Consider the following 24,485-nt stretch of genomic DNA (forward strand, 5'->3'; position numbering starts at 1 on the left):
ATCTCTGAAAATAGTCTCAGCCATGACTTGCATATGGTCACAGGAGGACTGGTGTTATACACCAATAAAAACAAACATATGAACAATGCTTTCCACTGGGAGACTAAATCCAGGACAGGAATTATTGATAGATACATATATATCTGAATGGGAACCAAAGCACATAAGCATCTATGTCAGTAATAACCTATGCAGGCCTCATCCTGTCCCCCACCAACACAGAAAGTTGTTTTTGGAACATTTCTGGGCCTGATCTTGCTCTCACTTATACTAGGGCAAATCAGAACTCTATCAAAGACACTGGAGTGAAAAATTGGTGTAAGATAGGGTTACCATACGTCCGGTTTTTCCCGGACATGTCCGGCTTTTCGGCAATCAAACCCCCGTCCGGGGGGAATTGCCAAAAAGCCGAACATGTCCGGGAAAAATACCGGCCGGGCACTTCCTCTCCCGTGGCTGCTCTGCTCCTCCCCTGACTCAGACTTCGGCTCTGTTTAAGAGCCAAGCTGTCCGATCCAGCGCTACTGGCTTCGGGCAGCCCCCGTGCCTCCGGACCCCAGCCGCCGGCCGGGCACTTCCCCTCCCGGGCTCCAGCTGCTCTGCTCCTCCCCTGACTCTTCGGCTCTGTTTAAGAGCCAAGCTGCCCGAGCTAGCGCTACTGGCTTCGGGCAGCCCCCTGCCTCCGGACCCCGAGCCGCCGGCCAGGCACTTCCCTTCCCGGGCTCCAGTTGCTCTGCTCCGGCGGCGCAGGGTCCGGAGGCAAGGGGGCTGCCCGAAGCCAATAGCGCTGGCTCGGGCAGCTTGGCTCTTAAACAGAGCCGAAGTCTGAGTCAGGGGAGGAGCAGAGCAGCTGGAGCCGGGGAGGAGAAGTCCCCGGCCGGCGGCTGGGGTCCGGAGGCAAGGGGGGCTGCCCGAAGCCCGAGCGCTACCGGCTTCATGGTTTGCCAGGCAGCCTCCAGACCCTGCGTCCCCGGCTGGGCGCTTCCCCTCCCGGGCTCCAGCTACGCTGGGGAAGTGCCGGCCGGGGACGCAGGGTCTGGAGGCTGCCCGGCAAACCGTGAAGCCGGTAGCGCTCGGGCAGCCCTTTTCGCGTGGCTGGGAGGGAGGAGGGGGAGTTAGGGCGGAGACTTTGGGGAAGGGGCGGGGCCGGGGTGGGAAAGGGCGGGGCCAGGGCCCGTGGAGTGTCCTCTTTTTTTATTTTTTAAATATGGTAACCCTATGTAAGATGAAGAACAGGAGTACTTGTGGCACCTTAGAGACTAACAAATTTATTAGAGCATAAGCTTTCGTGGACTACAGCCCACTTCTTCGGATGCATATGCAGATGCATATGTGGATACAGACTAACACGGCTGTTACTCTGAAACCTATGTAAGATGTTTTCATTAGAAGAAATGGAACTGAATCAGATCTGTGTTTTAATTTGGGCCCATCCCTAATCTTTGTGCTTTTCTATCATAACAATTATTTTATATATCTTTCAGTGAATATCAATTTTTTTTCAATTTACAAGACAAAAGAGGATTTTTTTTATAATTTAGCCGCAAACTCCACCAGGGACTTTCAAGGTGTTTTTTTCCCCCGTCCTTGGACATCATTTTATTAGTAATAAGAAGCTCCATATTCAGATGTTAGCTGATGATGTTGTTGCTGATACCCACGGCACAATAGATCTCAGCACATTCTCCAGTAGCTATATCAGCTCTGAAATGCTAATAGGATATAAAACTTTTTTTGTCAGTAAAGTCTGAAGATAAAATTCTAAGGCACACACAAAGCAATTTTGTTAAATAAGGACACAGTTTTCTAAACCTAACCATACTTAAAATGTAAAATGAGCTTTATTTCCCAGGTTCCCTCCAACTGGCAAATAATTACAGAAGAATGGAATAAAAAATTATAAGTTTACTTGAACCATGCTCAAACTAAAATGGAGTGAGAGGATGTGTGTCAGTGGCCATGTTCTGTCCACTTTGGTAAATAATGTTTATTTCTAGATTGTCATGACAGTAAACCAAGAAGGGTTGAAAAATATACAGCTGCTATTTTAGCAGCAGAGTTGCCTGTCTCTGGGACAAGTCTATTTGGTGTCAATAACACATAGTTTATAAATGAATTATAATTTATTTTTACTGCGTTTATCCTAAATTAAATCAGCTTTAGTTGATGGACCAAAAGTGGTACATTTGTTAGCTATGTGTGGATCACTGATAACTTAAGACATTGAGCTCATATGTCAAATCCAAGATCTTACTGTAAAATCTTATGCAAATTCTCTTCTGAATAAAAGTGTAGCACTATCATCTGAAATCTGATGGCAAATTAAGAGAAAATGATCTTTCAAAAAACGTATAGCATGATCATCAATTCTGAACAGTCAAAAGAAAGTTTGTATGACAGGGTGTACGAGGCACTTTGAGGCCCTCTGCTGGAAGCCTCTTGGTTCAACCACACCTCACCCCAGAAAAGGAGCAGTGAAGATGGGTCCTCCAGGCCTGTCTGGAGAGGCTGCAGGGAGGCAGCCAATCAGAGTGCAGCAGGCTCAGTTAAAAGGGGCTGCAGGGCCCAAGCAGATGCAGCTCAGTTGCTGGCTGATATCAGGAGAGGGAGAGGGAGAGGGAGAGGGACAAGGACAAGGACAAGGACAAGGACTGGAAGGCAGTGAAACGCCGCAAGAAAAGTGGTATGGGGAGAGGTCCTGAGGGAATGGTGAAAAGGAAGGGGCTACATGGGAAATGGAAACAGCTTGGGGCTATTTGTAGGGTCCCTGGTTGGGGACCCTGAGTAGTGGGTGGGCCTGGGTCTCCTCATCAGCCTCTGGCAAAGTGGCCAAAGCCCTGAGAAGGGGATCAGGGTAGGGATAGCTCAGTGATTTGAGCATTGGCCTGCTAAACCCAGGGTTGTGAGTTCAATCCTTGAGGGGGCCATTTAGGGATCTGGGGCAAAAATCTGTCTGGGGATTGGTCCTGCTTTGAGCAGGGTCTTGAACTAAATGACCTCCTGAGATCCCAGGATAGAGGGGGGCAGATGGCTCTGCTGTGCGCTGCCCTGCCTGTGGGTACCACCCCCAAAGCTCCCATTGGCTGTGGTTCCCTGTTCCCAGCTAATGGGAGCTGCAGGGGGTGGTGCCTACAGGTGAGGGCAGGGCATGGAGCTCTCTGCCCCCACCCCCTCCCAGGGGCCACAGGGATATGGTGCCAGCCACTTCCGGGAGCAGCGCGGGGTCAGGGCAGACATGGAGCCTGCCTCTGCCCTGCTGCGCCATGGGGCTGCCAATCCTGTGGCCCAGATTGAAATCCCTGATCTGCTGGATTCTCTCTCTTCCTCCCCCCCCCCCCCCCCCCACCCAGGCCATAGTTTGCCCTCCCCTGGTATAAAGGGTCAGCCTAAACTAGCTAAGAAGTCCCTCATTTTGAACCAAAAACTGACACAAGGCAATATGCAAAAGGCAAACCTTGCTGGAAGGATTAAAAGGAGACTGGAACCTGCCAGGATCTCCATCTGGAAGACATTAGCAGGGAGGAATCTACAGACAGAGCAAGAGAAGCTGCAACTAGTGAGGGTAGACATCATTTTATGATGTTTTGTCTGTAATGCTTTTTCCTAAAATGAATGTACTGTGCTCTGTGAAAGCTGGCTGGTCACTGGTAACCCTGAGAGAGAACAAATAGCCAGGGCTGGACTAACGTTAAACCTGCTAGAACAATCATTGTGAAGTAGAGGCACTGCGAGCCTCAGCTGCTGGTTTGGAGGGAGAGTGTTCTGATACCTGCCCATACAGAAGTGAAGGCTGGAGGTGTGAGACCTAAGGGGGCACCCTTGAGGAGACCACAAAGGAGCAGCTAACTCCAGAACTGAGACAGTAATTTCTAAGTAAGTTGTTTTTTAAAATGAAAAACAAATTCCATTCCTTTCCTTAGACCCAAAGCACAGACCTCACCACATGACAAACGGAGTAAATGAGAACAATAGCAGGCTATTTAACCTCTGTGTGAACCAGGCACAAAAAGGATGAGACAGATTTTGTCAGTAGGAGTCAGAGCTAGCTATTTGCTAGACAGCAAAGGAATGCAATGATTCAGAAATTCTGGGTTCAGTTAGAGGTTCTGGAGAGGAGTGTTCTCCTGAATGTTATAGACCCTTTTGCCCCTTTACCCCAGCTTCCATCCCTGTTTCTAGTTGTCTTTATTCTCTCCTTTGACTCCTGTTCTTCCTTGGTTCCCATTTCCTATCCCCAGCTTTTGTCCACGTTACCATAGCCCCTATTATCCCTTCCCCTCAGCCAGCGGCGGCTCCAGGCACCAGTGCTCCAAGCGCGTGCCTGGGGTGGCAAGCCGTGGGGGGTGCCCTGCCGGTCCCTGCGCCAGAGAGAAAAGAAAATCAGTTTACCCCTTTAGCTGCTCCTAGTCAAATGCTAGTAATTTCAGGACAGTCAGCCTTGGACAAGCCACACCTCTTGCTTGAGTCAATCAGAAGCTATTCTTTACACATGTTCTAAAACTGTATTTTTCTGAACCAATTACTGCACCAAGGGGTGTGGTTATGGACCATTGGCCTGTTTAAAAAAAAAAAAAAAAAACCTTCTTTAAACAAATGAGTGAAAAGACTGACGCTGTACATAAAAGTTTTTGTAGAAATATACTAGCTTTTTTGTTTGTTTGTTTGTTTAGTGTTTACTTGCTTTTTAAAATTTTGCCTAAAGGAAAACTGCTCTAAAACTTATTACTTGTAAACTGTAAAGAAAGCATTAGATACTTTATAGAATATGTACACCCAGGCTAACTTAAAAAAAAAACTGCTTATGTGAAACAGTTGATAACACTTTTTTTAACAGAGATAAGAAGGCTATTTCTTCCCCACATCCCTTCTTTCTGAAATTTTTAAAAATCTAAATGCTGTTAAACCATGTAAACTTTTAACAAACTTTTAAAAGTTTAACATGGGCGAAAAAAACGCATTGGTCATTTTTGACTGAGATGAAAAACCCTGCGACAGGGCATAAAGATCTGCCTTTGTAATCTAAGGGATGTTTTGTGGAGATTTCAGCAGGAAAAAATGTTTGATACACTACCCTAGCCTTTCAAAAATAGTGTTTGCTTATTTTTAAAGTGATGCATCTTAATTGTAGGACTGGAAGAGATCTCAAGTAGATCTCATCTACTCCAGTCCCCTGCACTCATGGCAGGACTAAGTATTATCTAGAACATCCCTGACAGGTGTTTGTCTAACCTGCTCTTAAAAATCTCCAACAATGGCAATTCCACAACCTCCCTAGGTAATTTATTCAAGAGCTTAACCACCCTGACAGTTAGGAAGTTTTTCTTGATGTCCAACTTAAACTGCCCTTGTTGCAATTTAAGCTTATTGCTTCTTGTCCTACTCTGAGGTAGACCAAATGCTATCTGTCTGTATTACAAACTGCAGCCCAGGAAGCAAATTAATTACTATGATTTTACTAGCTTCTGCCCTTTTGTTAACAATACTAATGTAACCCTTCTGTCCATCTAAGTTGGCAGCAACAAGGGCCGGGTTCTGAATCTAGGGGTTCCGTTTCAATAACGCAATGCAAAACCGTCTTGAGCCCCCACCCAGTGACCTGGGACAATTACATACCACCCCCTGGGTGCCTCTAAGAGGCAATACTTCCCCTCTCGCAAGCACGGAGTCTGAGTGTAACAGAAAATGTTTAATAACATGAGGTAAACGACATCAGCATTAAATTGGAAAAACACCACAAACAGGATTCATAACACAAACCATGAGCAAAAAAACCCACCCCAGCAAGTTGGGCTGTGTCCTTTCCCTTGGGTTCTTGAAACCAGCAACCCAAGGATCACCAAAGTCCCAAAAGTCCAACAACCCCTCAAAGTCTCTGTCCCTGGTCAGTGCAGCCCCAGAGTTCTGGGGGGGGGGGGGACACGCAGGGTGTTAAGGGGCACCTTACGTGATCCGAGGCAGACGGGGTTGCACTGCAGCCTTCACCACGAGCCACTCCACTCCACCAGCTGTCCTGTGAGCTGCTCCTGCCGTCCCACGAACTGCTCTGGCAGCTGCTCCACTCTGCTCACTGACCTGTGAGCCGCTCAGCTCTGCTCCACTTCAGCCGTCCCTTGGGTCGGTCCCACAAGGCTCCGCTCTGCTAGCTGCTCCTCCGGCCGCTCCGCTCACCGACCTGTGAGTCGCTCAGCTCCACTCCAACCATCCCCGCAAGGCTCCACTCTGTTAGCTGCTCCGCCAGCCGCTTAGCAATATAGCTTCAGGCTCCCCCACTAGTTAACACGGCCTCAGTGATCTCAGCTCTTAATAATTTTAGCTCTTTTGTGATTTCAGCTCTTAGCAATTTCAGCTCATAGTAGAGGAGCCCCAGTGCTAGTGCACCATTGGCCCAAAGTGAATTCAGCTCAGCAGTCTGTAACTAGACTTCTAATGGAATCAAAGTTAACTCTGATATTCAACAGTGGAGAGAGGAGGTAGTCCAATTGGTGTTTCAACCCCTCAGAGAGGGCCCATACTATCAGGTACAAATACCTGTCCCCATCCTCTGTCCCTTCACTGGGAGTTGTAACCCATGCCCCTTGTCAAGCAAGTGCTACTTAGGTAATGGTGAAGGACTCACTCAGTCCTTCTGTCATACAACAGTTTCACTGGCCTTGATTCACGGAATCAGGGTAACAAAACTTTATTCTTCCTGCCCCAATAACAGAGAAAACTGGGGATCCCACACCAGCCAAAGTAACCACTTTGAGTTGCTGTTGTTTCATGCCAGGCGAGTGGGTGTGCCTATGCAAACAAGATCAGCCCCTGGAGTTCTTTTCCACACTCGCCATAATTCACCACCAGATGTCAGGGTAGAGCTCATCCTGACTCCGCTTACACTAAGAAGTACCCCCTGGGGCATCCTGTCATCGTGTGGGAGGATTTTGGAGATCTCAGACAGTCTATTGGTGTGATGTTCCCCTCTGGTGTTATCTGGACCGGTGATTTGCTAGGTCACTCCAATCCTTGACTCTGGGAGCCAGCCTTACCCTGCTGTGCTGTGAGAACCCCCACTCCTGGGCTGTTCATGCACAGACTCTGGAATGTAAGCTGCTCCTTGGATTGTGCAACCGAATGACCCTAGCCAATATCTCCGGTCCCAGACACAACCCTAGGAACCTCCGTCTTGCAGTGTCTAGTTATGCCCGCTGGACGCGGCAAGCTTATATGAGTTAATCAATTTAACAAATAAATTGATATGTACCAGGCTTGTTATCCCAAGGGAAGTCTCTGACACACTTCAAACCAAACACACTGTTTCAGGTAGAACAAATAAACAGATTTATTAACTATAAATGTAGATTTTAAGTGATTATAAGTCAAAACATAACAAGTTAGATTTGGTCAAATGAAATAAAAGCAAAATGCATTCTAAGCTGATCTTAACACTTTCAGTGCCCTTACAAACTTAGATGCTTCTCACCGCTGGCTGGCTGGTTGCTCTTCAGCTAGGCTTTCCCTTTGATCAGCGCTTCAGTTGCTTAGTGTGGTGTCTATAGATGTAGGTGGAAGAGAGAGGAAAAGCGTGGCAAACGACTCTCCCTTTTATCATGTTCTTTCTCCCCTCTTGGCTTTGCCCCTCCCCTTCAAAGTCTGGTGAGCATTACCTCATCGCAATCCCAAGCTGACCAGAGGAAGGGGGGCAACTCACTCGAGAGTCCAGTAGATCCTTTTGTTGCTGCCTAGGCCAGCGTCCTTTGTTCCTGTAAGGCTGGGCTGGGTTTGTCCCATACATGCCCTGATAAGGTGTGAACTGCCCCTCTGCTCTTGGAGTTTTTGCTTGGGCTTATTTTAAGCCATGAAGACACATTTTTAGCCTCATAACTATATACATGATATTATAACCTATAACATTGCTGCAATAACAATTACTATAACATCACTATAACAACAATATTCAGTGCATCATGAGCCTTCCGAAGACACCCAACATGACAAACTTTGCATTGGATACCACACAATCATTTTACAAGGATGAACATGGGGGTGCTGGATGGTCCCCTGAGGTCAGAGCATCACAATTGGTATTACCAAAGTTAAAGTGTACCTTCCAAGAAGCCTGCAGTTCCTTGTTCTACCATATAGGGTTGATGGTAAAACAGTATTCCCCCATGTGCCTGTTGTGCAGAAACTAGGCGAAAGGAACCCTGCACGCACAGTCAGGAGGAGAGGGCTGTAACAGGGACATGGTGCACGATAGAACTGCTGGAGGCTTTAGACAAAGGGTATAAGATCACTGAAATGTATGAAGTCTGGCACTTTAACTGGTCTTCTGACACATTGTTTTCAAACTACATTAAAATGCACCTCAAACAGAAACAAGAGGATTTTGGTTTTCTTCACTGGCATTCAGATGAGTTGAAAAACCCCCAGTATGTTACAGAGTACTATGAAAAAGAAGGTATGCGTTTACATCTAAGGCTAGGTCCACACTACCCGCCCGATTCGGTGGGTAGAGATCGATCTTCTGGGATTGATTTATCGCGTCTCATCTGGACACGATAAATCGATCCCAGAAGTGCTCCCCTGTCGACTGCAGAACTCCTGCTCGCCGAGAGGAGGAAGCACTGTCGATGGGGGAGCTTGCCTGCGCCGCGTGAACCCGCAGTAAGTAAAACTAGGAAACGTCTACTTCAGCTACGCTATTCTCGTAGCTGAAGTTGCGTTTTCTAGATCGATCCCCCGCCCCAGTGTGAACCAGCCCTAAGTAAGATTAAAGAGAACCCTGCAAAAAGACAAATCTCAAAGCTGTTTTTAAATTCCTTGTAGGGAAAATTTGGCCAGCGAACAAAACTAACACTAGTATACTGACAGACCCCGACAAACTCTTCAGGTACATCTTTGCGTCTTATTATGAAGAGTCATCATGCAAGTTTATCGATGATGATATGGCCATAGTGTGCTGGAAGTATGCAACAGAACGGTGCACGCATTCCAGCAACACTCATGTGTTCATAGTGTGCTTTACCTCCACTTATGCCAGGCTAGAGCTCTACAGGCTGTTAGATAGTTTACAGGAGTGTTGTCTGTATTATGATACTGATTCTGTGATTTTTTTTGTGAGTAAAGAAGGGGAGTGGAACCCATGACTAGGGGATTATTTAGGTAATCTGACTGGCAAGATACCACCAGATGAACATTGTGGAGTCTGTATCTGCAGGGCCTACAACATACAGGTATACACTAGCCGGAGGTAAGGCCTGTTCAAAAGTAAAAAGGAGCATGCTGAACTTGGGAAATACTGAGAATTAATTTTGGGAATTTAAAGCTCTCATCCAGGACTATTGTTTGAACCCTGAAGGGGAGGACCTAAAAGAGATTGTGATACAGCAGCATGGGATTCTGCGAGTGAAAAAACCCTGGTTGATAGAGACAAGAATGCTTTAAAATACCCAGAAAGTCATTTACAATAAAAACTCGCAAGGCAGATTTTACAGCCTTGCCATAAAGGTATTGATTATTATGCAGAATCACATCTAATTTGTCCATCCTTTTTCCTATTTGCTTTGTGGCCCTTCAAATTCAGGAAAATTCTTAAAACAACAACAACAAAAAAATGGTTAGAAAATAGTAATAGACAGTTTTGCATGCCTGAAATATTGGGAAGTGTTAGTTATTGGCAACAGTTGTATAAAGAGTTGTTACATGTCTTTCCATATATCACATTTTTGTAAGGTTTACCTGGTACTTTTAAGAATGAATAAAACAATAGAGTCCGGTGGCACCTTAAAGACTAACAGATTTATTTGGGCATAAGCTTTCGTGGATAATAAACCTCACAGACTAACACAACTACTCCCTGATACTTAAGAATGAATGTTTATTTCCTACTAATAAAGTGAATATGGTGATTATAGATGTCCTGTTGGAATCTGCTTCTGAAAGCAATGAAATCAAGAAAGCCTTTACAAAATACACTCCTCAGGAACCTAAATATTATGTACATTGTGCAAAATATGTGTTTTTTCCAGGGAAAAGAGAGCCATACAATTAATTGAAATATAAAATACATGAGTCTCTTAAAAAACCCACTAAATAAACAGCAAATTGCCATGTTGGCATGTCAAATGTACCCTGGGTAAGACACAATTCTTTTTGAAGGCTTTTAAGGATGCTACTAAAAAAGCCTATGGGCACCTATTGGTGGATTTAAATGCTTCAACCTCCAAATCCTACAGGTTGAAAATAGGCCTTCCCCCTCCTGAGTAGTCCTATGTAAACATTTTGAAAACAGCACATAAAAAGTAGTATTTTTTACCAAGCCCCTACCATTTTAAGAGGCGATACCCCTTAGAAATATGTTTAGCCATGTGCGGAGAAAGCTGGCGCTTTTAAAACTGCTTATCAAAGCCAGACTGTAAATCTTCAAACTCACAACATGAAAGACAGGTCTGGTCATGTTGAAATGTGGTTGGGACACCTCTGGACATGCCTGATTTTTTTTTTTTTTTTTTTTTCTTCCTTTTACAAACTGCACCACCCTGTGGTCATTTTCTGCTAAGTCATCTGTATAAAATTTTAAAATCTGATCAACAGATAACCCCTTATTATATTTCTTTATATGTATATATGTATATATGTATATATATGTGTGTATATGTATTGTAGTAGGTCCTAGCCGGGGCTCGACCCTTCCGGACAGGAGGGGAGCCACACCGACTCACTACGGTGGGAACAAGTAGTCAGTTAGTCCCGAAACTCCGGCTCTTTAGTGCAGAGTCGGAGCAACCACAGTTAAAGCTCAGGCCCTTGACTGCAGGGGCTGAGCGAGCAAATAGTTCAAAGCCCAGGCCCTGGATCAGGGCGGGGCAAACACAGTTAGGCTCAGGCCCTTGTTGCAGGGGCTGAGCGAGTGAATAGTTCAAAGCCCAGGCCCTGGATCAGGGCGGGGCAAACACAGTTAGGCTCAGGCCCTTGTTGCAGGGGCTGAGCGAGTGAATAGTTCAAAGCCCAGGCCCTGGATCAGGGCGGGGCAAACACAGTTAGGCTCAGGCCCTTGTTGCAGGGGCTGAGCGAGCAAATAGTTCAAAGGTACGCCTAGGCTTGCTGTAGCCGAGCGTTGGGTGAGGGGGAAGCCTGCCACCCGTGCAGGGGGTGGCAGGGGGGAACACAGGCCCACCCACTCCACTGCGTTCCAGCCCGGGGCCCTAACAGCGGTTGCTGCCGCTGCTGGTCAGTGGGGTATCCAGGCCGCAACACACTGACATAGGCTCACACTCAGTTGCAGCCGGACCGGGGTCGGCTATCCCCGGGCTACTTCCGTGATCCCCCTCACAGCCTACCTCGTTCGTTACGCCGGGATCAGGCCAGTCCATCTCCATGGGCTCCTCTCTGCCCGGGCTCGGCGGCAAGTCTGGTAGCTCTGCCGGGAAGTCCGGCCAATGGTCCTCAGGCGGCTCCTCTGGATAGCAGCAGGGGCGAAGGGGTTCGGGTCCAGTCTCACCCTCAGGGTTAGTGGGGTCCGGTTCCCAGGGGTTCTCCCAGTGGCGGGCGTGAACGGGCTCCGGCGGCTCCTCCTCGTAGCGGGCCCGGGGTAGCTCAGGCCAGCCAGGGTCCAAGCCCCGGTCTTCGACGGTCTCCTGGCCAAGAGCTACCGGCCGCACGTCTGCTCCCTGTGGTGGCTGGGCCACAACTGAGCTCTGGCGGCCGGCCTTTATACTTCCTGTCCCGCCCCTTGACTTCCGGGGGGCGGGGACAGGCGGTGGTGGTCCCACCCACTCTGGTGCCGGCACGTGGGCTCCCTCTTCTGGACAGGAGGGGAGCCACACCGACTCACTACACACACCCCCCCTTAAGACTGGCTCCCGCCTGTCGGGGCCAGGTCCTGCCATCTCCCCCATGCGGGATAGGAAGTCCGCATTCGTATGGTCCTTACCAGCTCGATGCTGGACCGTAAATGCGTAGGGTTGTAAGGCGAGGTACCACCGCATAATGCGGGCATTATTATCTTTCATCCGCATTAGCCACCGGAGGGGGGCGTGGTCTGTGACGAGGGTGAACGGGGCCCCGAGGAGGTAGAAGCGCAGGGCATCGCAGGCCCACTTCACCGCGAGGGCCTCTTTTTCCACCACTGCGTAATTCCTCTCACGGGGGAACAGCTTCCGGCTGAGATATACTACGGGGTGGTCCTTTCCCTCCACTTCTTGGGACAGGACTGCCCCTAATCCTACGCCGGAGGCGTCGGTCTGCAAGATGAATGGGCGTTTAAAGTCCGGGCTATAGAGAACCGGCTCCTGGCAGAGGCACTTCTGCAGTGTCCGGAAGGCCGCCTCACATTCGGGGGACCATCGTACCTGCCGGGGGCTGTCCTTCGTCAGAAGCCCAGTTAAAGGTGCTGCGATGGTCGCGAACTGGGGGATGAACCGTCTGTAATACCCAACGAGGCCCAGGAACTGCCGAACGTGCCGTTTGGTCGATGGGGTGGGACAGTCCAGGAGGGCCTGGACTTTCCCGACGAGGGGCTTGACCCGCCCGCCCCCGACGGTATAGCCAAGATAGTTGGTCTCTTGCCAGGCAATCCGGCACTTTTTGGGGTTGGCGGTCAGGCCCGCCTGTCGTAGGGACCTTAGGACTGCCGCAACCCGGGGCAGATGATCCTCCCAGCCGCGGCTATAGATGACCACGTCGTCTAGGTACGCCGCCGCATAGTCCTGATGGGGCTGCAGAAGTTGGTCCATCAGTCGCTGGAAGGTGGCCGGGGCTCCATGGAGACCGAATGGCATCCGTGTGAATTGGTACAGCCCCGTTGGAGTGGCAAAGGCGGTCTTCTCTTTTGAGGTCTCCTCGAGGGGGATCTGCCAGTAGCCTTTGCTCAGATCCAAGGTGGTGATATACTGGGCCTCCCCCAGGCGGCCCAGTAACTCGTCTACACGGGGCATCGGGTAGGCATCGAAGCGCGAGATGGCGTTTACCCTCCGAAAGTCGATGCAGAAGCGGCGGGTACCGTCCGGCTTGGGCACCAGGACCACCGGACTACGCCACTCGCTCTGGGATGGTTCGATGACGCCCAGAGCCAGCATGGCTCTTACTTCCTCCTCGACCGCACCCCGCATCCGATAGGGCAGGGGCCGGGTCGTCTCTCGAACCACCTTTCCCGGCTCGGTCTGGATGGAGTGTTTGACCAGGGACGTGTGGCCCGGTACGGCCGTGAAGGTTCGCTTGAAGGTTTGTAGCAGGCAGTTAGTCTGTTTACATTGCTCTTCTGTGAGCGATTGTCCTAATTGGGGTGCCGGGGGGTCATCCGTCGAGGGTACCTGGGGTCCCAATTCCGGCTCGGGCGGGCATGGGTTGATCAAGAGGCCCTCCCGGTCCTGCCACCGTTTCAGCAGGTTGACGTGATACCGCTGGGTTCCCTTCCGCTTGTCCGGTTGCCGCACCTCATAGGTGACGGGACCGACCTTACGCACGACTTCGTAAGGTCCCTGCCACCGAGCTAACAATTTTGACTCACTAGACGGGAGGAGGAGTAGGACACGGTCTCCTGGTTGGAACTCCCGGACTTGGGCTCCCTGATCGTAGGTCCGTTTCTGCCGTTCCTGCGCCGTCTTCAAATTTTCGCGGGCCAGGGCACCGGCCTGGGCAAGGTACTCCTGTAACTGGATGACATATTTCAGGAGGCCCTGGGCTGGGGACGCTGACTGTTCCCAGGTCTCTCTCATCAGGTCTAAGAGGCCCCGCGGTCTGCGTCCATACAGCAGCTCGAAAGGGGAAAATTTTGTTGAGGTCTGCGGGACTTCTCGGATGGCTAGCAGCAAGGGTGGAAGGAATTGGTCCCAGTGGCGGAGGTCCTCTGCGGGGAATTTCCGCAACATGCTTTTCAAAGTGCGGTTAAACCGCTCCACCAACCCGTCCGTCTGCGGGTGGTACACGGACGTCCGGAGTTGTTTGATGCCTAAGAGGGCACAGACCTGTCGCAACAATTGGGACGTGAAGTTCGTTCCTTGGTCGGTCAGTATCTCTCTAGGCAGTCCTACTCGGGCGAAGATTTTCAGCAATTCCCCCGCGATAGACCGGGCGGAAATACTTCGCAGGGGGATGGCTTCGGGGAACCGAGAGGCATAGTCCACCAAGACCAGGATGTATTGAAACCCCGCGGCACTTTTCGGGAGGGGGCCCACGAGGTCCATGGCGACCCGTTCAAAGGGCGTCTCCATCACTGGCATGGGGACCAGGGGTGCCTTGGGGATCCCGGGCGGGGCGACCCTCTGACACTCTGGGCAGGAGGCGCAATATTCTTTCACCTCCTGAGAGATTCCTGGCCAAAAGAAGCGCGCCAGGATTCGAGCGAGGGTCTTCTCTCGCCCCAGGTGCCCGGCGGCTGGCACATCGTGGGCCAACTTCATTACCGCCCTCCGGTGACACAGGGGCACTAACAGTTGGGTTTGTGGTTCCTGGGTGCGGGGGTCACGGTCCAGGCGGTAGAGCCGGTCCCGGCGCAGCTCAAAATGGGGCCACAGGGTGGCCCGCTGGGGGTCCACAACACTCCCATCTACTGCGAGCTGCTCGTAGAAGCGGCTAAGGGTGGGATCCTCTCGCTGGTCCCGACAGAAATCGGTATCGAAGCGGGGCTAAGGGGCCGGCTCCGGTGGCGGTCCCGCTGCGTCCGTGTCGTCTATCTCGGTCGCCGGACCCTGCTCGGGGGTCTCGGAGGAGGACCCCAACCGATCAGCCCCCAGGGCCGGCGTGGACCGTAGGACTTCCTCAAAGGCCGGCCAGTCCCGACCGAGGATCACAGGGTATGCAAGATGGGGAGCTACCCCAACCACCAGGTGTCGGGTGATCCCCGCGATGGTTAGGGGGACCCGGGCGCTGGGGTACGGTCGGACGTCCCCATGGATGCATTGCAGATGAATACATCCGAGGCGGGTATCACCCGGCGGTACCAGGTCCTTACGGACCAACGTCTGACCACAACCCGAGTCGATCAAGGCCCGCGTAGTCCGCCCTCCGACGGCCGCCGGGACGGTCAGCTTGGGGTTCATGGCTGGCCTGGCTCGAGTGTGGCCCGCCCACACTTGCCCATAGCTGCAATCCATCTCCGGACAGTCTCGCCGGAGGTGCCCCATCTTCCCACAACTGAAGCAGGGTCCGAGTTCAGGTCGTCTGCTCCGGGGGCCTTCTCGGCTTGGGCTCCGGGGGGGGCTTCGCCGAGCCCTTGGGGGCCCCTGGCCCGGGGCCACTGGTCCGGTCCAAGGAGTCGGGTCCGCGTGCCGGGTCCGGATCTCGCGGCGGGGGTCGGGCCTCGGTGCGGGGTGTCGTGGTCCGCTCGGGGTTTCCCCTTTCTTTTCGCCGCGGACTGGTTCGGGCCCGGGGCGGCGGAAGGTGGGCCCTACTGCATCTTCGGCGGCCAGGAAGTCCTCCATTAGCGACACTGCCTGGGCCAGCGTCGTCGGCCGGTGGCGAAGCACCCAGGCGCGCCCTCGGGAGGGTAGGGTGTGCACGAACTGTTCCAACACCACCTGCTCGGTTACCTCCTCCGCCGTCCGGGTGCCGGGCTGTAGCCACCGTCGGCAAGCTTCTTTTAAGGTTTGGGCCACTACCCGCGGTCGGGCCCCGGTGGGGTAAGTCTGGCCCCGAAACCTTTGTCGGAAAGTCTCGGGACTGACGTCGAGGGCGTCCAATATCGCGGCCTTCACCAGGTCGTAGTCCCGTGCTTCCTCAGCCGCCAATCCACGATAGGCCACCTGGGCCGCCCCCGTCAGGTAGGGGGCTAAGAGGGTAGCCCACTGGTCCCTGGGCCACCCGGCGACGAGGGCTACCCGCTCGAACGTGACCAGGAATGCCTCCGGGTCGTCGTCTGGGCTCATCTTAGTCAAGCGAAGGGGGGCAGCTAACCGCGGCATCTCCGCAGCCTCCCCTGCCGGCCCCGGTGCGGGGCGAGGGAGCGTGACCAGCAGCTGCTGCAGCTGGACTCCCAACTGCCGCACCAGCTGTTGCTGTTGCTCGAGCTGGGCTGTGTGCTGCTCCTGCTGCAACTGGAGTTGGGCGGCATCTCGCTGCTGTTGCTGTGCGAGCTGAGCGGCCTGCTGTTGCTGTTGCTGCTGCAGCTGGGCCATCTGCTGCCGCTCCTGGCTCTCCGTGAGCAGCTGAAACAGCCGCTCCATATCCATCCTTAGAACGGGGGGGGGGGCAACTGCCACTCCCCCTCTAGCCCCTTCTCACAGGGGCAGGGGCTCGTGCCCCACGTTGGGCGCCAAATGTAGTAGGTCCTAGCCGGGGCTCGACCCTTCCGGACAGGAGGGGAGCCACACCGACTCACTACGGTGGGAACAAGTAGTCAGTTAGTCCCGAAACTCCGGCTCTTTAGTGCAGAGTCGGAGCAACCACAGTTAAAGCTCAGGCCCTTGACTGCAGGGGCTGAGCGAGCAAAGAGTTCAAAGCCCAGGCCCTGGATCAGGGCGGGGCAAACACAGTTAGGCTCAGGCCCTTGTTGCAGGGGCTGAGCGAGCAAATAGTTCAAAGCCCAGGCCCTGGATCAGGGCGGGGCAAACACAGTTAGGCTCAGGCCCTTGTTGCAGGGGCTGAGCGAGCGAATAGTTCAAAGCCCAGGCCCTGGATCAGGGCGGGGCAAACACAGTTAGGCTCAGGCCCTTGTTGCAGGGGCTGAGCGAGCAAATAGTTCAAAGCCCAGGCCCTGGATCAGGGCGGGGCAAACACAGTTAGGCTCAGGCCCTTGTTGCAGGGGCTGAGCGAGTGAATAGTTCAAAGCCCAGGCCCTGGATCAGGGCGGGGCAAACACAGTTAGGCTCAGGCCCTTGTTGCAGGGGCTGAGCGAGCAAATAGTTCAAAGGTACGCCTAGGCTTGCTGTAGCCGAGCGTTGGGTGAGGGGGAAGCCTGCCACCCGTGCAGGGGGTGGCAGGGGGGAACACAGGCCCACCCACTCCACTGCGTTCCAGCCCGGGGCCCTAACAGCGGTTGCTGCCGCTGCTGGTCAGTGGGGTATCCAGGCCGCAACACACTGACATAGGCTCACACTCAGTTGCAGCCGGACCGGGGTCGGCTATCCCCGGGCTACTTCCGTGATCCCCCTCACAGCCTACCTCGTTCGTTACGCCGGGATCGGGCCAGTCCATCTCCATGGGCTCCTCTCTGCCCGGGCTCGGCGGCAAGTCTGGTAGCTCTGCCGGGAAGTCCGGCCAATGGTCCTCAGGCGGCTCCTCTGGATAGCAGCAGGGGCGAAGGGGTTCGGGTCCAGTCTCACCCTCAGGGTTAGTGGGGTCCGGTTCCCAGGGGTTCTCCCAGTGGCGGGCGTGAACGGGCTCCGGCGGCTCCTCCTCGTAGCGGGCCCGGGGTAGCTCAGGCCAGCCAGGGTCCAAGCCCCGGTCTTCGACGGTCTCCTGGCCAGGAGCTACCGGCCACACGTCTGCTCCCTGTGGTGGCTGGGCCACAACTGAGCTCTGGCGGCCGGCCTTTATACTTCCTGTCCCGCCCCTTGACTTCCGGGGGGCGGGGACAGGCGGTGGTGGTCCCACCCACTCTGGTGCCGGCACGTGGGCTCCCTCTTCTGGACAGGAGGGGAGCCACACCGACTCACTACAGTATGTATATATGTATATGTGTGTATATGTATATATGTATGTATATGTATATATGTATATATATACACACTGACAACCACCAGTTACCATGAGGAGGTCTTGTAGGTGTTTCTGGTGAAACACAGTATTATCAGAGTTATGATTCTAAAAAAAGTAATGGTAGTTTTAGGAATCCATAGGAGTCAAAAAAAGCTTGCCTGGCCCGTGTTTCTTCTGACCACATGCTAGTGCACCCAAAGGCAATTCAGGCTTCTTGGAGTCTGTAGGTCTCTTGCAAAAGGTCATGATCACAACCTATAGGCTCCCAGTTTAAAAGCTCTTGCAAAAAAGTATGTTTTTAAAAATGGTTCAGGAAAATGCAATTCTAGGACATGTCTAAAGAATAGCTTCTGATTGGCTCAGGCAAGAGGTGTGGCTTGTTCAACACTGACTGTCCTGGAATTACTGGCATTTGGCTAGTGACAGCTGAAGGCATAAGCTACTTTTCTCTTCTCTCTGCCGCTTGGTCAGTGACACAGGCTTTTCTTCCTTTCCTGTTTTAAACTTTCTCTGCAGCCTCTCTCTCTCTCTCGTAATAGGCTGGAAGGCTTTTGGTTTTCTCGCTGTTCTACAGCCTCTCTTACTTTGTGTCTTGTTTAATCCAACCCCACTTTATTTTCTCTACAAACGCATGTTCTGATACTAATATTTAATGTCTTTATTTCAAAAACATACCATTATTTTTCAGACTTTATTTCAAAATAACCTAAATCCATAACAATTATTATTTCTAAAAATACAAGTTTTATTACTAATATTTAATATCTTTACTTCAAAACTGCATTGCAAGTATTTTTTCTGTAAAAACGCCTATTGACATATTTATGTCTTAACACTTTAAATAAAGTTTAGTAAACAGGAATAAAGTGTGCAAAACCTTTTCTTCTAACCTTTAAAATATCTCTAAATGTGAAAAAACCCACATTCAAGCAGTTCTAATGTTCTCTATAAAAAAGCTTCAAAATGGCCACTGCATCAAATGTGTACATGTCCAAAAATGAGACCAGAGGGTGAGACATAACCCAAAAAGCGAACCTGTCAAAATGTATATAGTGATGAAAGGTATAGAGGTCTTTACTACTTGTCTGGCACCACAATAGCCCCCGCCCCAGCCTGCAAGGACAGTTGCAGAAAAAGTCCTGGTCAGCCCCAGTAATCCATAGGATACAACATGCTCAGTTGCTGTGTGGGACTACCACATGTGTGGCACATTAGGAGCTTTGTGGGGATAAAGCATGCTCAGTGTAGATAGAATCTTTGGCAAATAATGCTCCCAAACTCTAATAAACCCCTGAGGCCTGGTCTACATTACAAAGTTAGGTTGACTTAACTACATTACTCAGGACTGTGAAAAAATTTGTTCTGTGCTACGTAGTTAAACCAACTTAATTTCCAGTGTAGACACTGCTAGATTTATCGAAGAATTGTTCTGTTGACCTACTGCCTCTTGGACAGGTGGATTTGCTCTAGCAATGGAAGACACCCTTCTGTCTCTATAGTACGTGTCTACACTACAGTAACACAGCTGCCGCACTGCATCTGTGCCACTGTAGCGTTTCTAGTGTGGACATGCCCCCAATGTGTGCAAACTGCTTTTTTTTCCAGAGGCTTATAACTTGATCAAATTTTGGCAGATTATATAGGGATGACAGAAGGGACACCTCTGATACCAGGGTGACCCCCCTCTGTCAAATTTAAAATTCCTGTTCTACAGCATTCAGGGGCTTGAGCTTCTCAATAAAACAGCAATAAGAATTTTTTTTTTACATTTATATGAATCTAACAAGAATATTACCAAGATTTTTTTAACCTTCTTTCTAGGGAAGGGGCTGACTGGTTTTGACTGAAACAAAAAAACAAAACAAAACAAAACAAAAAAAACCCTTAGTCTAAGCCAGATACCAGCATGGAAAAGTTTGATCCAAACAGTTAAAGTTTGGCAAAATTATTAATTGAAAATGCACTCTTAACCAACCCTAACTATAGGTGGTGCTACTGGCTTTGCCTATATTTATTATGTTACTTTTAGAATCTAAATTGGGCTAAAAATGTGAGGCTTTGCATTATGGATTTAGAAATGTTTCCCAAACAAAAATAACTAAAATGGATAAATCATGTGAACAGCTTGCTCCAGGGCACCACAAAGCTACTCCTACAAAGGAGCCAGCCAGAGTCTCTACCTGATGGGACTAGAAGCAGCCAAAGCCGGGATTGCTGCTCTGTGAGGAAGGGGTAAAATGGGCCCAGCCAGTGCCATCCATCCCCAAAACACCCTCCTAGATTCAGAAGTGTGCAGGGTAGACCTTCCTTTCCACTGTGGGGGCACTAGGACCCAAGCAGTTCCTCCCTTCCCCAGCACCATGTGAGCTGCAAAGAGGAGTCAACCAAAGCAGAGACTTTTGGTCCCCTGGACATTCCAGTCAAAACTGCAGAATGTTCTGACTTTCTCTGTCCTGTGCTGATTGGCTGTTTGCTCCAACCCTCCCCTGGGGTCTGTTCACCTCAGCTTCACTCCACATCTTTCCCTCCCTTTCCTTTCAGCTGATGCCTTCCTAAGTAAAATCACCCCATCTCCCTAAAAAATCATGGAAGTTACATGATTTTTGCTGCCATCACATTGCTCACTCTGCTTGTGTGTTATACCCTTCTTCCATCCTATGTCTGCCTGGTCTATTTAAATACTATTGTCTCATTGTTTCTTTGTACTCCACCATCAGTCAGTATCCATCTGTTTTCTCTTGTCTTAGACTTTAAGTGCTTTGGGACAGGGTCTGTCTTTTTGTTCTGTATGAACAGAGCATAGCACAATGGGGTACTGGTCCACTCTTAGACACTCCAAAGGGCCCTTCACCTGTCTGTTTCTGCAACCTCATATGAAAATTCCAGTTTAGAGAGGGTTTGAGGATTTTTTTAATCTCAATTAGTGTTGTAACTCTACTGATTTAAACTGAGCTAATCTCAATTTACATCAAGGTAATTGAATTCAGAATCTGACCCTTTAGAAAGGAAAAGTGTTTTGCCATACACACATCACCTATCCAGCACTGTTCAAGAAATGGTGCAATTGTTCTGATCCTTTAAAAATATTCAAATTTTGTACAGATCATGAGAAAAAAAACCAATAAAGTTTAAGACCAATATTTTCAGAAGTGTTCACTGATGCAGGGTGTCTCTGTAATGTAGAATCCAACTTGAGACATCTTATACCTGATTTTCAGAGGTGATAAGAAATCAAGCACAAGGGGCTAGATTCACAAAGGGATGCCTAAACCCAACATTTAGGCACCACTGAGATCCTTAACCCCCCTGCTCAGCTGCCACCTAAACTTGGAGGCACCTAACTTCCCTAGGTGTCACTATTTCTGTGGTATAGTCCCCTAGGTGCCTACATTTCCACAGGTGGTTCTCGGAACATGCTTACTGGTTCAGGCCCCACACTAAAGATGGCTTAAGGCAGCCAGAGCAGGAATACTGGCAAAAAATGTGTGTGTCCCAGAATACCCAAAAGCTCAGGCTTACAGCGCTCACCCAGGACATGGGAGACCTGTTTTCAAATCCCTACTCTGCCTGGTTTGGAGCAGAGACTTAATGGGTCTCCCACCAACCAGGTGAGTGCCCCCAGACACCAGGCTACTGGGTATTCTGGGGGTAGGTCTCTCTCCCCTGTTTCAAATGTTCCACTTTGTGTTAAACAGTTAAATATTACTTGGGCCAAAGATAAAAAGAAAGAGACTGACTCGATAGCCGGGTGGCTAAGGCACTCAGCTGGGCCATGGGAGACTTAAGTCCCTGCACCAATGAATTATTTAATTATTTATACAAAGTGGAGCAGCTTGAACAGGAGAAATTGAGAATAACCTGGTGGCTAGGGCACTCACTGGGGATATAGGAGACCCAAGTTCAAGTCTCTGCTCCAAATCAGGTAAAGCAAGTATATGAAAACAGGTTTCCTGCATCCCAGGTGAGTACTCTAACCACCAGGCTATTGGCTACGATAGCATGGAGGTCTCTCTCTGTTTATTCTTGAGAAAGAGATGATCTGGCTTAGGTGCCTATCTCCATGGCTGTGAATCCTGAGCAGAGATAGGCACCCAAAAAGCTATGTTCAGTGATGAGCTGCCAAAATCTTAACAACCAGTTCCCTTTAAAAAGTTCTGATTTAAGGGATGTTCCACAGTGTGTATTTTTTGTACCTTTCTCCATAAGAAATGGCAATGCATTGAGTCATTATTGGGAGTCAAACATGTAAAAATGGTTTTTTTTATTGTTAAGTATATCAGGTATCGGTGAAGAATAGTTCAGTGATTGATACAAAGGAGAAAAATAATCTTATAATTTATGTTTTAAAATGGCCCACTGGACGAAACAAAACTCTACACGTTCACACTGAGTTTAGGTTTTGATGTAAGTTCTTCTAGAGCTTTTTCTAAGTAGGTGAAACAGGGCTGCAGCTGCAGGATAGGGGAGGGACAGTCCCCCTCCGCCCTTCTTCTGAATAGTGTTGTTAGTTTATGAAATAGAAACACTAGTAATACAGGACTGTAGTACAGGGTAACAGCCACCGGGATAGAAAAAAGCAAGTGCCCTATTATTTTTTAGTAAAGCACTGACCACAGTTTTCCTTGTAACATATAATTATTAAAATACTCACGACCAACAATTCTAAAACATTGTCCTTATAATGGAAATTATATTGTTTTAAATTGCAAAAATATACAACTTTCTCCCAACGGCTGCCTACTTCCCAAGTAACCAATGGAGGGAAGTGACACTATTTAATTAGAAAGCTTACAAGCATATTTGGCTCTTTAGGCTGCCTCTCTGTCCCCCCTAGCTTTCTTCCTCCATCCCCCACAATAATTGTGAGATAGCTGTGGATGTTTTTCTTACACCCGACAAAACGTTGGAGGGTTGCTGAGCAACTGCCGTTTGGCCCGCCAGCTCTCAGCGGGAGGAGCTCAATCCTAGAGACATCCTTGTGGGGCCGGGGGCCCCTACAGGGCCCGGGGCAAATTGCCCCACTTGCCCCACCCCCTCCGGGCGGCCCTGGAGCTCGCAGCCCCACCCTTACCTTGCCAGCAGCTGCTCAAAGAGGCAGGACTCGGGAGCTGAGCTGCCCAGCTGCTGGCGGCTCTGCATGCTGCGGCTCTGCAGGGGGCGGGGGAAACAGGGGAGGGGCCAGGGGAGCCTCGGCCTCCCCAGCTGGGACTCCTGGGAGCTCAGGTGGGGGACAGGACGGTCCGCCTGCGGACCAGAGTTGTTTGCCCACCCGCCCGCCACTTAACAGCCGGTTCTATACCAGTGTCTAATTTTAACAACCGGTTCAGTGGGAACCGGCTCCAGCTCACCACTGCCTATGTTGTATCTAACACTGGTTAGGCCTAACCCCTCTCCTCAGCATTTTCTACTGGCTGTCTGAGGTAGCTATCCACTCACCTTGCTGGCTGCTGTGAACCCCATTCTTAAGCACATAACTCTTCTCATACACTGTGTAGGGAGTCTGCACCCCTCATGCAGAGTGAGAAGACCACTGGCCAGCAAGTTACCTAAAAATTAGGCACTGCACCACTGAGCTTTGCAGTGCCTAAGTCTTTGTGGATCTAGGCCAAGGTACCTCACATTAAGAATCCAAAAGCAGGGCCACCTAGCATGAGTGAACACTTTTGAAAAATTTGGCTGCAAGGTTTTTTTTTGTTTTTTTTTTTTTACTCTAGCCACTGAGATTGTTTTGTAGGTTTCAACCTTGTTTTAGGCTTGGCTGTATAGTATTAGCATAAGCTTTGATTAATAAAAAAAACAAGACTGTTTCCTATTTGTAAAGCCTTACCTTGATCATACAGTCGCTGTGATTGTATCCAAGACACTTGTTCTCTTGGTTTTTCTCAGCTGGGCTGAAGTAAGGTGATTAGGGATAAGTAGACGGTGAGAATGGGGAGCGAAAGAGCAAGCCCAAGTTGAAAGGTATATCAAGTGATTTTGGATGTTAAAAATAAAACTAGCACACTGAGCAACGTGACCACATGGCTCAGCTTACAGCGCTGTCCTTCCACTGTATTTATTAACAGTGTCATTGCTGGAGTGATATTTAGTAAAAAAAACAGGAGAAGAGCTGACTCATTTCTTTGGTACTGGGTGCTTAGAGAAATGGACAATAACATTTCTCAGAGTTTCCTAAAGTACTGTACTGTAACTTTTTCATGTTTCCTGGAATTCTCCAATGAAGATCCTTACTCCTTCACCTTTAGAACTTGATTTCTTATTGCCCATATCATACTGTGCCTTTTACTGGCCTAGTTATCACTATATCCTCTGATCCTATTGCCGTGAACTCCAGTAATAGACACTAAGGGCTTGTCTAGATTACACGTTTTGTCGATGCAAGTTACGCCTACAATCAAAAACCGGTATAATTACATCCCTTGTGCATGTTCACACAACGATCCTTCTGTCAGCAGAGCACATCCACAGTTAGGCTCTAGCATCAACAGTGAGTGCAGTGCATTGTGGGTAGCTATCCCAGAGTGCTACTTGCCACCTTCTGCCGCTAGGAGTTGTGGGAAGGCGGAGTGGATGGCAGTGCATCATGGGTGCAGGATCAATGTCCCATGATGTAGTTTTTTCCATCCCATCATTCCATGGGCTTCTGGCTGTGTTTCATGGCATTTTTCAGAAGCCATTTCTGTCTGAAAGGATGGATCCCACACGGCTCTCTATTGTTGTGGTCACTGTTATGAACACATTATGGTCATGCAGTATATCATGAACTCCCAATCTGAACAAGAATCAGAGTTGCCTGCTCTGCTGTGTGTCATGGAAAGAAACAACTCCAGATTACTTCTGGCATTCACAGAGCAACTGAACATGGTGGAGTG

At 49.8% G+C, this 24,485-nt stretch overlaps 1 protein-coding gene across 4 annotated transcripts in view; it reads right to left on the reverse strand.

The window, feature by feature from the left end:
• FBXO40 (F-box protein 40) overlaps positions 1-23,555 on the reverse strand; it is a 40,262-nt gene extending 16,707 nt beyond the window's left edge. For 3 of the 4 annotated variants that reach the window (XM_054042229.1, XM_054042219.1, XM_054042244.1), the window contains exon 1: positions 23,441-23,555. In XM_054042229.1, coding sequence (XP_053898204.1) covers positions 23,441-23,449 — 9 coding nt within the window. In that variant the 5' untranslated portion in view covers positions 23,450-23,555. Of the gene's footprint in view, positions 1-22,684; positions 22,738-23,440 lie in introns of those variants that run through there. The other variant, XM_054042236.1, reaches the window with a different exon arrangement.
• Between the last annotated feature and the right edge of the window lie 930 nt (positions 23,556-24,485).

Source organism: Malaclemys terrapin, chromosome 1, assembly GCF_027887155.1.
Source record: "Malaclemys terrapin pileata isolate rMalTer1 chromosome 1, rMalTer1.hap1, whole genome shotgun sequence".
Classification (NCBI taxonomy): Eukaryota; Metazoa; Chordata; order Testudines; family Emydidae; genus Malaclemys; species Malaclemys terrapin.